General features: G+C 32.4%; 1 protein-coding gene across 1 annotated transcript in view; it reads left to right on the top strand.

Moving 5' to 3' along the window:
- Nucleotides 1-9322, top strand: part of LOC100373277 (proton myo-inositol cotransporter-like) — a 36674-nt gene extending 27352 nt beyond the window's left edge. The window contains exons 5-9 of the mRNA XM_085496837.1: nucleotides 1363-1526; nucleotides 2886-3003; nucleotides 5276-5514; nucleotides 5823-5975; nucleotides 6401-9322. Of these exons, the coding sequence (XP_085352963.1) occupies nucleotides 1363-1526; nucleotides 2886-3003; nucleotides 5276-5514; nucleotides 5823-5975; nucleotides 6401-6615 (889 nt within the window). The 3' untranslated portion in view covers nucleotides 6616-9322. The remainder of the gene's footprint in view (nucleotides 1-1362; nucleotides 1527-2885; nucleotides 3004-5275; nucleotides 5515-5822; nucleotides 5976-6400) is intronic.
- Nucleotides 9323-12643: the final 3321 nt, after the last annotated feature.

Here is a 12643-nt window from a genome sequence, read left to right as displayed (position 1 = left end):
GACAATGATTACATGATGCTATATCTTTCAAGGGTTTCCCCAAAGTCAGTCTTTCTAAAATTTTGCTCAGTTGTAGTGATTACTATATACTGCAAGGTTTTTAATCGGAAACCTGAAGTACTTTGAATATGGTATATTTTTATGAATTCTTCTTCCGTCACTACAGCTGGATCATAATGCATGTGTGAGCTAGCTGCACTGCTTATTTCTAAGTATAACATTTGTTACTGTGTCAAATTCCCTCGTATGGAATTTAATTTTGGATTACCTATTTATAAATGCATCACACAAACGTTACAAATATTTTGCTTCAATAACTGGTGATTCTGGTACATAAAAAGAATTTTTGCACAAAACAAAAATTGAAAGAGAGAAACTGAACATCTTTTATTCACCACTGGGGAGGAAGGGAGGGGGGGGGGTGAAAACTTTGTCTTGTTTTTGTATTAATTTGTTTCCAATTTTATTTATATACAATTGATTGATGTGTTTTGTTCTGATGTTAGTTTGTTTTCCATTACATACTGTTATGATGTGAAAGAATTGAATCTATTTGACTGTCATCATTAATGAATGCTAAAAAAAATAATTGAGAAATAAGGTTTGACAATAATCATTTATTAATTTCTGTAGTACTGCATTGAATCTGTATAGGTTCTGCTGAATTATATGGCCACTCTTGGCACATTTTCCAGGCTGATATATATTGTAAAAAAAAATTTGTTTGAAATTAATTTTCATTATTTTCGCTGAAGGAATGATTCAGTGAAAACAAAATCCAGCGAATATACCTTTTTTCCTATATTTAACATTCAACTTGTCAAAAATCAGTGAGAATAAATTCCATACAAAACACCCAAAAATTCTTTTAAATTAATTCCAGCTAAAGTATTTCACAGTACCTCTGCAATCCAGGACCCTCATACACATGTTTATTCTAATGTTGATATTTGTTTGATATTGTACAATACAATATTATACAATATCAGATCATGCAACAGTGAAACACACATTTATTAAAGGGCGGTGATTGTTGCGCTGCGCATGTTTGACAATTGTGTTGATAAACATTGATTTTCCTATAATCCAATGTGCACTTCTAATGGAAACGTCAAGTATGAGATTTGACCTGGGTGCGACTTGCACCAATTACCACCAGTGACTCCTTCAATACCTTCCAATCACCTAAAAAAAATATCTAATTAATCTGATCTGTTGTACAATCAAAGTTGCCATCTTTGTTTATATGAGACCCATATATCTTGCGCATACATGACGCGACAACTACCGCCCTTTAAAATATAAACTGACTTAAGATTGGTCCAACGTAACTAAGACATGCTTTGATAATTTATTCAACAGGTACTACAGTGCAACAATCATTAAAATGTCTGGTGTGAAAGATGATAATTTTGCCATATGGTTGGCTGCTGTTGTAGGATTCACAAATTTTTTATTCACTGGTGTTGGACTTTATCTAGTTGAAAAAATTGGTCGTAGAAAACTCAGCTTAGGCAGTATGATGGGTAAGGATTATATATTTCATGTAATTTAATATTACCATGGATACCAATCAATTTATTGCATGTGTGTCATTCAAACTTAGCTCTGATGGCACTAGATTATTTCAAAACTCCTACAAGCATCATCTAAATGATGCCAACAAGTACTGCATACAACTATATTTAGAATACTGACGTCAAATATATTAATATGTGCATATTAGGTAAATCCTGTCAGGATACATGTACTGTGATAAAAAAAGACAAAAAAACAGGCGGCTATAGCTAATGCTGTACATAATCTATTTAAAACCAAAAAATGTGTATACCAGCACACACTATTTGACTAACAGCAATATCGCAAATGATAAATTACATTAATTTACCTAGAAGGCTCTCCAAGAGCACAAACCTTGATCACCCACCTACCGGTATGTAATTTATTGATATTAAACTAATACCTCAAGCCTATTGTATGTTTATAATGACAAAAAAGCACATTTGTCATATTTACATATTGCTTATTTTTTTTTTTTGAAAAGAAAGAGAAAATTGAGTCATGAATTGTTTATTCATTATTATTAACCCTATTTGGCAATGGTGAAGAATCCTAGCAATTTCACTGTCTTCATAGCAACTGGATCCAGATCTCTCCTGAAATCAAACTGCTTGGTTTAAATTTCGAAGGACAATACCTATTCTGAAGAATATCAAGAAAATTCATTGTTAACATTTTGAGTATCTGACAACGTTCTGTTTCCATGACAACAAGATCTGAACCCCCAACATCTTACAGACTGGTACTGGTTTTCATGGGCATTCAATTTTTTCTGAAATGTTAGGAAAGTCCATGAATAAAAATCATACCGAAAATTATTTCCATGGCAACCAGATTCACATCTCTGCTAGACCTAAACTTATTTTCTGCTGGATCTCTACTTATTTTCCACTAGTATATTTTCATGCAAACAGTGATTGTGTACTGGTTAGGAATATTTTCAATACATAAGTGCATGTTCAGTTCAATGTTTCAATGCTAAAGTCACTGAGATTTTATTGATTGCTTGATACCTATATACAAAGCTACTTTATATTCATTGTAGACAAGCTAATCTACCAGCGATTATCAAAGATAGGGAAACAGGTTTAAGTCAGTAGGGAGTTTAATAATAATGCTAACCTGGTGAGATTAACTAGAAAGGAAACTGTGCATTTCCTTGCTTAATAGTGATTTGTGTTGTAAGAGATTTATTTTTAGACTGTTACTGCTTTGGCACTTATTTCTCTAGATCACCGACTATTAACTATTCTTCAAGCTGTTTTTGAGTTCATGAACTTTTTAAATTGAAGTCACAATGTGATTAATTTATTCGTATTTTGCAGGTGTTATATTTAGTCTATTATTCTTAGCCGCGGGATTCCTTTTGGCGTCATTAGATTCCCCACCGATTAGTCATAGTTATGTGAAATCTTCAACACATGTTAATTGTAGTGGTTATAGGTGAGTCTGTCTATTCTGTTTTTCCATTCACTGTTTATGTGTACTCATGAATGGGTCAACCTCTGTATCTGACTCTGCTGTATTGATTTGTATATTTAAATGAGAAAAATTAAATAGAACATAATTACTTGGGCTGGTAGTATGTTGGTTTTAGACTGGATTTAATAGGACACCTGCAACTGCACTGTACATATATATGTAATGGGATAAACTTCAATCGATTTTAAAAACATATTCATAAACCTTTAGCATATTATTAAGAATTGGTCATGGCAGGTATTTATTAAATAATACTTATAATTATTATAATTATCATAATTGTAATAATAATTAGTGATTAATGGGCAATGAATTATCGCCAATCACCAATTTCTTACTTAATAATTTATTATCTATTGATAACTACCTACTTCTCCAAATGTAATGGGAATAACAATAAGTTTGCTCAAATGAGATTGGTTGGGGTCTACTTGTTTTGTATATTATCATAATATCTGTTCCTTATTCACATTAATTTGTTTTAATCCTATCATATATTTTAGTGAAATATTGTTCAGTGAGTGAAATGTTAATGCCAATCAAAATTCACATACCGGTAATAAAGATAAAACAAATTTGTGTTTGAAGTTTGAATTCTTCCGCATAATTTCAGGTTCCAACTAGCTTGAAATTGAATGTCCTTGGATGCAATAAAATCCTGTGTAGAATGCCTTCTGAACAAGGAACTAACAGCGTAAAATGATTGGTGTTTTACCTAATTTTAGAGCCAGTTTATTTATACAATATTTCTAAGTTTCATTTATGAATAGTAAATTGCTTTATAATATCTGTGAAATACGTTATGATATTGTAAGCAACCATGTCTGCTCTAATTTACATTAACCCTATAAAGGATCACAAGACCAGGTCTTTTACTGGCTAATATCTACGTGTAATGAATAATACCATTCTTGCATTATGTTAATTATATTTGATGTTGGTTTGTTTGTTCACGTGAAACCTTATAGTTATCGGGATCAGCAGACGTATATACATGATCTGTCAAGCATGATAGAATAACTGAGTGTCACACTGGTTAATGTAATACATGGAATACATTACTGAACTGTTTTCATATTGATTCAATAAATCAGCTATGTACTGTGTGTAAATTGAAATATTTAGTGACTCTTCAGTGTCAGCTCTCTGAGCTGCCACTAGTTAGTCACCATATATTTTCCTTGGTGACCATAAATTATCCAGTACGTGGTAACATTATATAGTATGTATCTCAACCCTTTTATAGGGAATTTTCTTCTCTCATCTTTTTTAATTGAACTGTGCTATCAATATTTTGTCATATTGTGGTCAAGACCATTTAGTCTTGAATGAATTTTGTGTTATTTACAAACACGTACAAAAAAAAAAGTCTTGATATGGGTTCCATGTGATGATCACAATGGGTGTAAAATGCATTTTCTGTTTACATGAAATTGACGCACATGCTGCATCCTAAACAATGCTTCAAATAAACACACACACAATTCAGCCCACTGGTCAATCAGATCCGTGGAATAACCAACTCAGAAGTACACATCTTATGACAGTAAGTAGCATGATATTTGCTGTCTTACCCAATTGTTGGGCGGGATGTCTTCTTCCCACTGCACCCAACTGTCTCATTTTTTTTGACGGCGCTTTGAACACTAATTAGGGGGCACACATGCTGGATCTGCAGACTGCAGAGACTTTTAGGCTCTATCAGTCTATCAGCCAGACACATCAAGTAGTAGAAGCTGATGGCAGTTATTTAGCATCAACTACTAGCCTTTCTTCCTGCTAGACATTGAAGACAGATTGAATTTTGTTGAGGTGTGTCTACACATGGTCACTACTGTTTTTTTACAACCATACTGTAAAGATTCTCATTTAGTGTGTTTAGCACCCCACATTCTACTGGAGTGCAGATACAAGACCATTGCAGACACACTGTCTCAGATTCGTCTCAAGTCTGTTTGCACTGAAGTGACAGATCTACCTAGAGAGCTACTTTGGCTGAAAACAAGCATCGCAACTGTGACAACCACAATGTACTCAGTCTCAGGTGTTCATATGCTATGCAGAGGCTAAACACACTTGTTGGTAGGAATTGCCTAATATCAACATGAACCAGAAAAAAAACATGAAAACCAGTTTATTAGTTACTACCAATTACTTATACTCACCCATCTTCCCTAGTATTAAAGTAAGACATCAGTAAGACATCACTCTATTATTAATTTTTTTTTTTCAGTTCATGCAATGATTGCATATCAGACCATGGATGTGGATTTTGTTATTTAGATCTTCATAATACAGCTGTTAACGGTAGTGGATCATGTGATCCCATTACTAGAACTATGGACGAACCAATGAAATGGACTAGATGTGGAAATAGCACTCAGTTTACATTTGCCTATGATTTTTGTCCCACTGCTTACTCTTGGATGGGCATTGCAGGTCTTGTACTCTATCTCATCTTCTTTGCTCCAGGTAAGTATATCAACACTTTTTTATAACTCCTTTACCAGGTTCCCATTTGCTGCTTAGTAGAAAGATGCAGTCAAATTTATGTACCCTTAGGATATCAACAGTACTTGATTTGACATCCTTTTGATTGCCACTCTAGCAAGAAATTTGTTGTACAACCTAGTTGTAATATAATCACTGATTATTCCTCCAAGTATAAGTTTTTGCAATTGAATATTTGATTTGAAAATTGTTGTTGCTTGGTATGCATTTTATATGTTACATAATTATTTATTCTATTTTATTCTATATTAATTATTTTCTCTTTGTAGGAATGGGTACAATGCCATGGGTTATAAATGCCGAGATTTATCCTAATTGGGCTAGAAGTACTGGTAACGCTTGCTCCAGTGCTGTTAACTGGATTTGTAACTTACTCATCTCAATGACATTCCTAACATTGACTGATGCGCTAACAAGGCATGGTAAGCGGTCTTGCAGTTATAAGTACATGTGTATCCCCATTCATTAATTCAAACTGCTTTATGAGACTTTACTGCTTTGTAAAAAAACATGATTGTTCTGAGCTTGAGTACCCTGGGTTCTAAGTCGGACGAATATGGCAATAAATGATATACTGTAAAACACATTGAAATAGCTACATGTCATATTTTAGCCAATTTGAAATCTCAATTTAGCTAAAAAGGCCAACAATCTCATTGTGAGAATATACTTTATTCTAAATTAGGGACATCTTGAATTGGTGAAATTACAGATTAGCTAAATTAGCTAAAATGACATGCTAGCTAAAAAGATGTGTTTTACAGTATATATAGATAGTAAAATAAAGGACTAATGTATGTATTGATTCTCACTATACAATACATTTATTTGTTATGTTTTCTTACAGGTGCATTCTTCTTATATAGTGGACTATCACTTCTAGGATTTTTCTTTATATTTGTCTTTTTACCGGAAACCAAGGGCAAGAAATTAGAGGAAGTAATACAGTTATTTTCAAAGCCCTGGTGTGCCTGTGGCACAGTGGAGCTTGAACGTGAGGTTAAGTACATACAAATAAAAGGTCACAATGCAGCAGATACAGATGTCTCGGATGGAGAATAATGTTGCAATAAAGATGTTTCCAGATTGAATCATATCACAATTCGACTGCTGTTCTTGCCTGGATAATCATGCTTTTGTTTTTACCCAAAGCAATTTCTGCTATTGGCGCATCACAAAAAATGTGAATTTCGCTGCTGCCCTCTATGGCTATTTCTAAAAATACCATTTGTTTTTATGATTCTGGCTGATAAATTCAAGCAGGGAAGTCGGCACCTGCGCATGTGGCAGGCAACCATAGAGTATCATTGTTTACAAACAAGCGTCTACTTATTAGCTTTTGCATTTTTAAGCAATCATTGTTATCACCGCATGTGTGCAGCTTTCTACCCCTACTCTTAAAACTAATTGTGTCAGTGGCTTCTCCTAATCAAAACTTCACAACAAAATTTTCTTTTCTTTTCATTTATAATCTCTTTGTTAGTTTACAAATTTAAGGTTTGTTGCAATATCTGTGTCACATTCCACATAAACGTGTATGATGTGTGGAAGTAAATTATGTACCGGTATTTCTTGTAAATTTATCCATTGAATGTTGATCATTGTAGCTGGGTATGTAAAAACAGAATCAGTCCAACTATGACTACTGTCAAAATAACTGAATATTAAAGCAAGAGTGCACACCAGTAATATGGCTAAATATATTGTAAAGTAACAAGTAGCTCAACTATGCATCTCCTAGGTATTAAAATCATAAGGCTTTATGCAAATTCAAATTTTAACCAATAGATTTTGACGTCTTGTATCACGTCACCGCTTAACTGACAAAAACACATGGTTTTGCCTCAATTATTCATGGAAATTCATGACAACCCTGGATTCTGTGTTTCATTTACCATCCAAAGGCACAGGAGCATGAAATGTTGTGTTTGATTTCCTCGACTGTGAATACAGGTTTATAGTGAGAATTATGACAAGGTATAATGATGAATAAACCTTGGCTGGTGAAGAAGCTACTTGTTCTATGTATACTATACGGCTTATCCACTTCAATTTTTATTGTATTTACTTACCCCCTCCCCCCAACCTTTTTTTATTCTAGTTTTCTCCCTGAAGAAGCAATTTGTGTGTTGCCAAGATTTTAACAACTGACAGAGATGTAGTGCAGTTGAGCTACACATTACTTTGAAATACATTTTACCTATTTGATTTATTCCATATTTATTTTGTGTTCTTCAGTTTGAGTGAACTGATACATTTTATGATTAATCTACACTAGATTTTCATGAATAAACTGCCTTTCTTCTATTGAATTCACAATTTGCATTTGTTTCACTTTTTGTGATGTACTTGAACATGTACTTGCTGTAGTGTATAGACATCAAATAAAATAAATACAGCCGGAGGCAACACTCATGTTAAATCTTTTCAAAATGCCCCATTAATTAGAAAACAATTATGAAATTTGGGATAATCTTCATCACTAAGCTGCTTGACATGCATTTTAATAATTTTTTTAATAAAAAGTAATGTCAATATTTGTGTTAAATGTAATGGAAAAAAAGTAGATGGTAATTGATTTTATCATGCAAGTAATTTTTACCTTGATTTTAATTAATATTCATATACATGTACAACCTAGCATCATTTAGATCATGTTGTCCTATGACTAATTGCTTCAAATTGTTCTACTTATAAAAGTGGTTGTTCAACCACACAAATCTATATACACATGTACATTGTATTTTAGGGGCTTTAGCAATTCATATGAGCTTTTAGGTTTGTACTTTCATGTACATCTTTTTAATGTAATGGTGCTTGGAGAGAATCCAATTTGTTGACGAAAAAGAAAAAAAAAAAACTAAAGGGACTTTAAGGATGTTTCCTTAAAAGTCTACTACATCATTAATATAGCAGTACAAGTATTTTTTTTTCATTTTACTGTAATATGATTTAATTTATTAAGTGTCATGTCTATTGTGTTCATGCTTGATTGCTGCTTTCGTTTTGAAAATAGTATTGTTCATTAATAGTGCATTTTTGTTGCAGGTTAAAGTAATCTGTTGGAACATTCATTTATGCATTTAACCTGAAATTAAGTTGAGAACTAGATAAATATTTATTGTATTTTTGTTATAATTTGTTGCACATGTACATCCTGTATACTATTGTGAAGTAGTTAATTTTGGTGAGTTGAAGATTCTAGATCTTGTAGGTTATAATCTGCATTAATTAATTAATGTATTAGATTTATACCATATTTTGTGATAGCAGTTATATATATTGTAGTTGATACTCATGACATTTTCATAACCACTAGGGTGACTGTAATTCTTAATAACTCATGACCCTATCAACCCTGTTTTGTTGCTATTAAAAACAATCTTAATAACTAAAAGAGTCATTATTTGTTGTCAGGTCATGCAATATTGTTTAAATTTTTGGTTGAAAAATATATTCCACAATATACAGCAACAGATAGGACACTACTAAATCTGTTTATATTTTTTATATTTCTGACTGTGCATCCTACCAATAAACTGATGTGCTGCGTCATGAAAATTAAATTATGGTCACCCCCAACTACTTAAAGGAAATAAAAAAAATGAATATTCTGAATACCAGTAGGATTAAGCTAAATTATTCTCAGTATTTATTGATATTTCAGGAAATATTAAAATTATATTTCAACAAGTACTATTAATATTGATGTCCACAAAATCACTGCTGCTGGGCTATTGGTTGGTGAATAAATACCAAATAAAATAAATTTTTAAAGTGTCTTTTTCTTTCTTTTTTCTGTATTAACATTGGTGTAATATTCCTTGCAATTCAAAATATTCTGATACTGTACAAACAAATTTGACATAAATATTATGAGACTTATGTTGGTTTTCTTGTCCTTAGGTTATACTTTACTTCAAATGAAGTAGAATTCTCTGTAGATTCAACTTGCATTTCGTTGTCAACATGAGGTGATGAGACATCCAATAAATTATTGTCTTCATTATCCTGTAGTGTTTGTGTTGCCTTGTGCTCTGTGGACTTGATCTGCAGTTCTTCCTTCATGTTGCACTGTATTCCTGCATCTTGTGTTTTAGTCACATGGAAAATTGATTGGTCACATTGTACTGAAATACTCTGAACGTTGGTCGTCTCTGTCTGTACTTCATGTATTGTTACAGAAACTGTATCTATTTGTTCTCCTTTACTTTGCTGCAATGGTATGGCTAGTAAGTTACAATTGCCGGGACCTGAGGTGGTTTTGTTACATGCATCCATTCGATCATTATTTAGTCTCTGTTGATAATCTTCACTGTTATATGAATCCTGCTTTTCATTAGTTGCGGAATTGTTCCTAATCTCTGTCATGAGTTCCCTGCTGCCCTCTTTGTTTGATTCTAGCATACAACCGGTATTTGTTTTTATTAAGAGCTCACAATGTTTTTCTGGTGTACATTTCATAGGCGTGTCCACAAATTTGTTCAAACTGCTGCTGTTGTTTACATTCACATTAGTTATACCACTAGTTTTCTTAGAATTATCTAGTGAATCACCGTCATTATTTGCTTTCAGAATGTCAACTGGGTTTGTGCTACTTTTTCTTGCATAATTACCATTCATTTGTATTGAATTTGTTTCTGCTGTGTTGACACTGCTGTCCTCAATGGTCGGTTTAGAGGCACTTTTTGTTTCACTACAAGATTCTGGTAGATTGCCTTGACTAGGAATGTCCTCTTTCTCCCTAGTTTCTTTGGGTTTATTCTTTTCAGCTTCACTGTCGATTATTGTGTTGACAGACTGGTCAAACCCTGTTATTTCTTGTGTTCCATCACCTTTTCGCAGTTGTTTTGAGATAATTTTTGTGTCGGATTGATGACGAGTAGAATTGGACTTTGCCATAGATTTTGAGGGTTGGTTTGGAATTGTATCGGCAGCACCTTTCATAGATGCTTGGTTCTTCCACATTGGAGCCTTGCCCTAGAACAAAAAGCAAGGAATGTATCTGTCACAAAAAAATTTATGTAAATGAGTACATTAGTTTGAGGAGCATTACTAGCAATTTTATGATAAAAAAAATGTAATGGTGATATACCTGATCATCACTAGAAAATGATAGCATTTCTATTGTTGGATTAATCATACTTCGCATGTCTTTTCCATTCTGTGTCATGGTTGAATTACAACCACCTGTAGCAGTAAATGGAAGAATATAAAATTAACCAAAATTATAAAAAATTATTAATAAAAATTATTGATGATCGATCAATGAGAGGAATTTTATGAGAATGGGTGAAGATGTACTTCCATCCCTGGTAGAAAACATTGAAAAATAAACATACACTAAATGAACCAAAAATCATACGTTAGTGACATACCTATGCAGAATTTGATTTTCCAGTACTTAACCCATTTTTAACACCTCTTCATTTTTACTGGCTGCATGTTTATACTATTGATTTAGCTAACTGATAACAGATGTTCAAAATGTGCATAGAACGGCCAAAACATATTTCATACAGATTAAAAAAAAAAGAATTGTAAGCAGAAATTTTCATATGATGACCTTGGTTCTTAAAATGCAAATATAAGAGCTACCTGTGAGTTGGGAAATATTTGATAATTGGGATAGCATGTCCTCTTCATAACAAATATCGTCATTCATCTGCATGTCTAATGACATAACCTATAATAAATGCATTCATGTATAACACTATTTTAGATTAGCTAGTTTGATATCAGTAATCACTTCTTTTATTCATATTTATGACACAAAATTGGTTTCATTTTGGAGATTTTTTTTCTATAATAAGTACCAGAAAATGAATGGTGCTATCTTTAGCAGAGATGATGAACTCCACAGATCAGCAACTACCGGTACTACTCGATTCAGAAAAGAAGAAACCATCAGCAATGCATTTGATCCATCTCCATTTGGTTAAATAAGACAGAACAGGGCATATTGTTCACATGTATCACTTTACACTAGCACATATAAGCAACGAGCGAAGATGGGCAAAGATCAAGTATATCTTAAAAATGTTAACAGTTACTTATAATGTAGTAAAACCCTACTATATTTAAATATACCGAGGTAGGTAGCAGAAAATAATACCTCTTTCATTGCTTCTTCTGCTACTCTCATTTCAGCATCTTTACAAAATGTTTCTTCAACATTTCCATCCCTGCCAATTTAAAGAATCATTGAATGAGGAAATACAGTATATGAGATTTGCAAGACAAGCAGCCCCTAGGCTGAGATAGTTCTGGTGTTAGCAATGCACATTTCACAAGCAATCTGTACCACAGTATAAGACAGAAGACCTGTTTGCAGAGTGAATTGAAGGCATGAATAATTTCAGTAAATTTACATTTTAATCATTTTAACTTTATTTGGAACTGTTGTACAAGGATCATAAATATACTTTAATTTTGTTTCTACATTGTAATAATTATAAATAAAATAACACCATCAGTCATTGTGTTCACTTTTTATAAAACAAAAAAGTAAAAAGACAATGAATGAAATTTGAATGAAATTTATTTCACCAAAAAAACAAAAACAAAAAACAACGGTAAAGGTAGAAGTTGCACAGGTAGTAAATACATATAAATAAATAAATAATTAAATAAATAAATAAATAAATAAACAAATAAATAAATAAATAAATAACGAATTCTACTTAGATAACTTTTCTTTTTTTTTTGGTGGGGATTACAGATATAGTTCATCAGAACTAGTCGAGTCCGTAACCCCTGTATATATAATTTCATAGTTTAATCACACAAATCTCCAAATAAAGAAAGAAAGAGAAAAAATATTACAAATCAAATTTTTAAGAGATAGTTTTTTAATTTTGCTTTAAATATATGTCTCTTAGTGATGGTTTTAAATGCATCAGGCAAAGAGTTCCAATGTTTTGTTGCAGAGTATTTAAAACTGTGTTGGTTGAGTGTAAGATTCAGCTTTGGAGTATAGTAGTTCAAGCTACATGCTAAACGGGTTTGATAATTATGGGACAAAGGATCCAAATAGTTGTAAATATCATGTACAAAATATTTATTGCTGAGATCAAAGACAAATAAACTG

This window comes from Saccoglossus kowalevskii, chromosome 3 (genome assembly GCF_978046115.1).
Source record: "Saccoglossus kowalevskii chromosome 3, keSacKowa6.1, whole genome shotgun sequence".
NCBI lineage: Eukaryota > Metazoa > Hemichordata > Enteropneusta > Harrimaniidae > Saccoglossus > Saccoglossus kowalevskii.
This window is presented reverse-complemented; position numbering and strand designations above follow the sequence as displayed.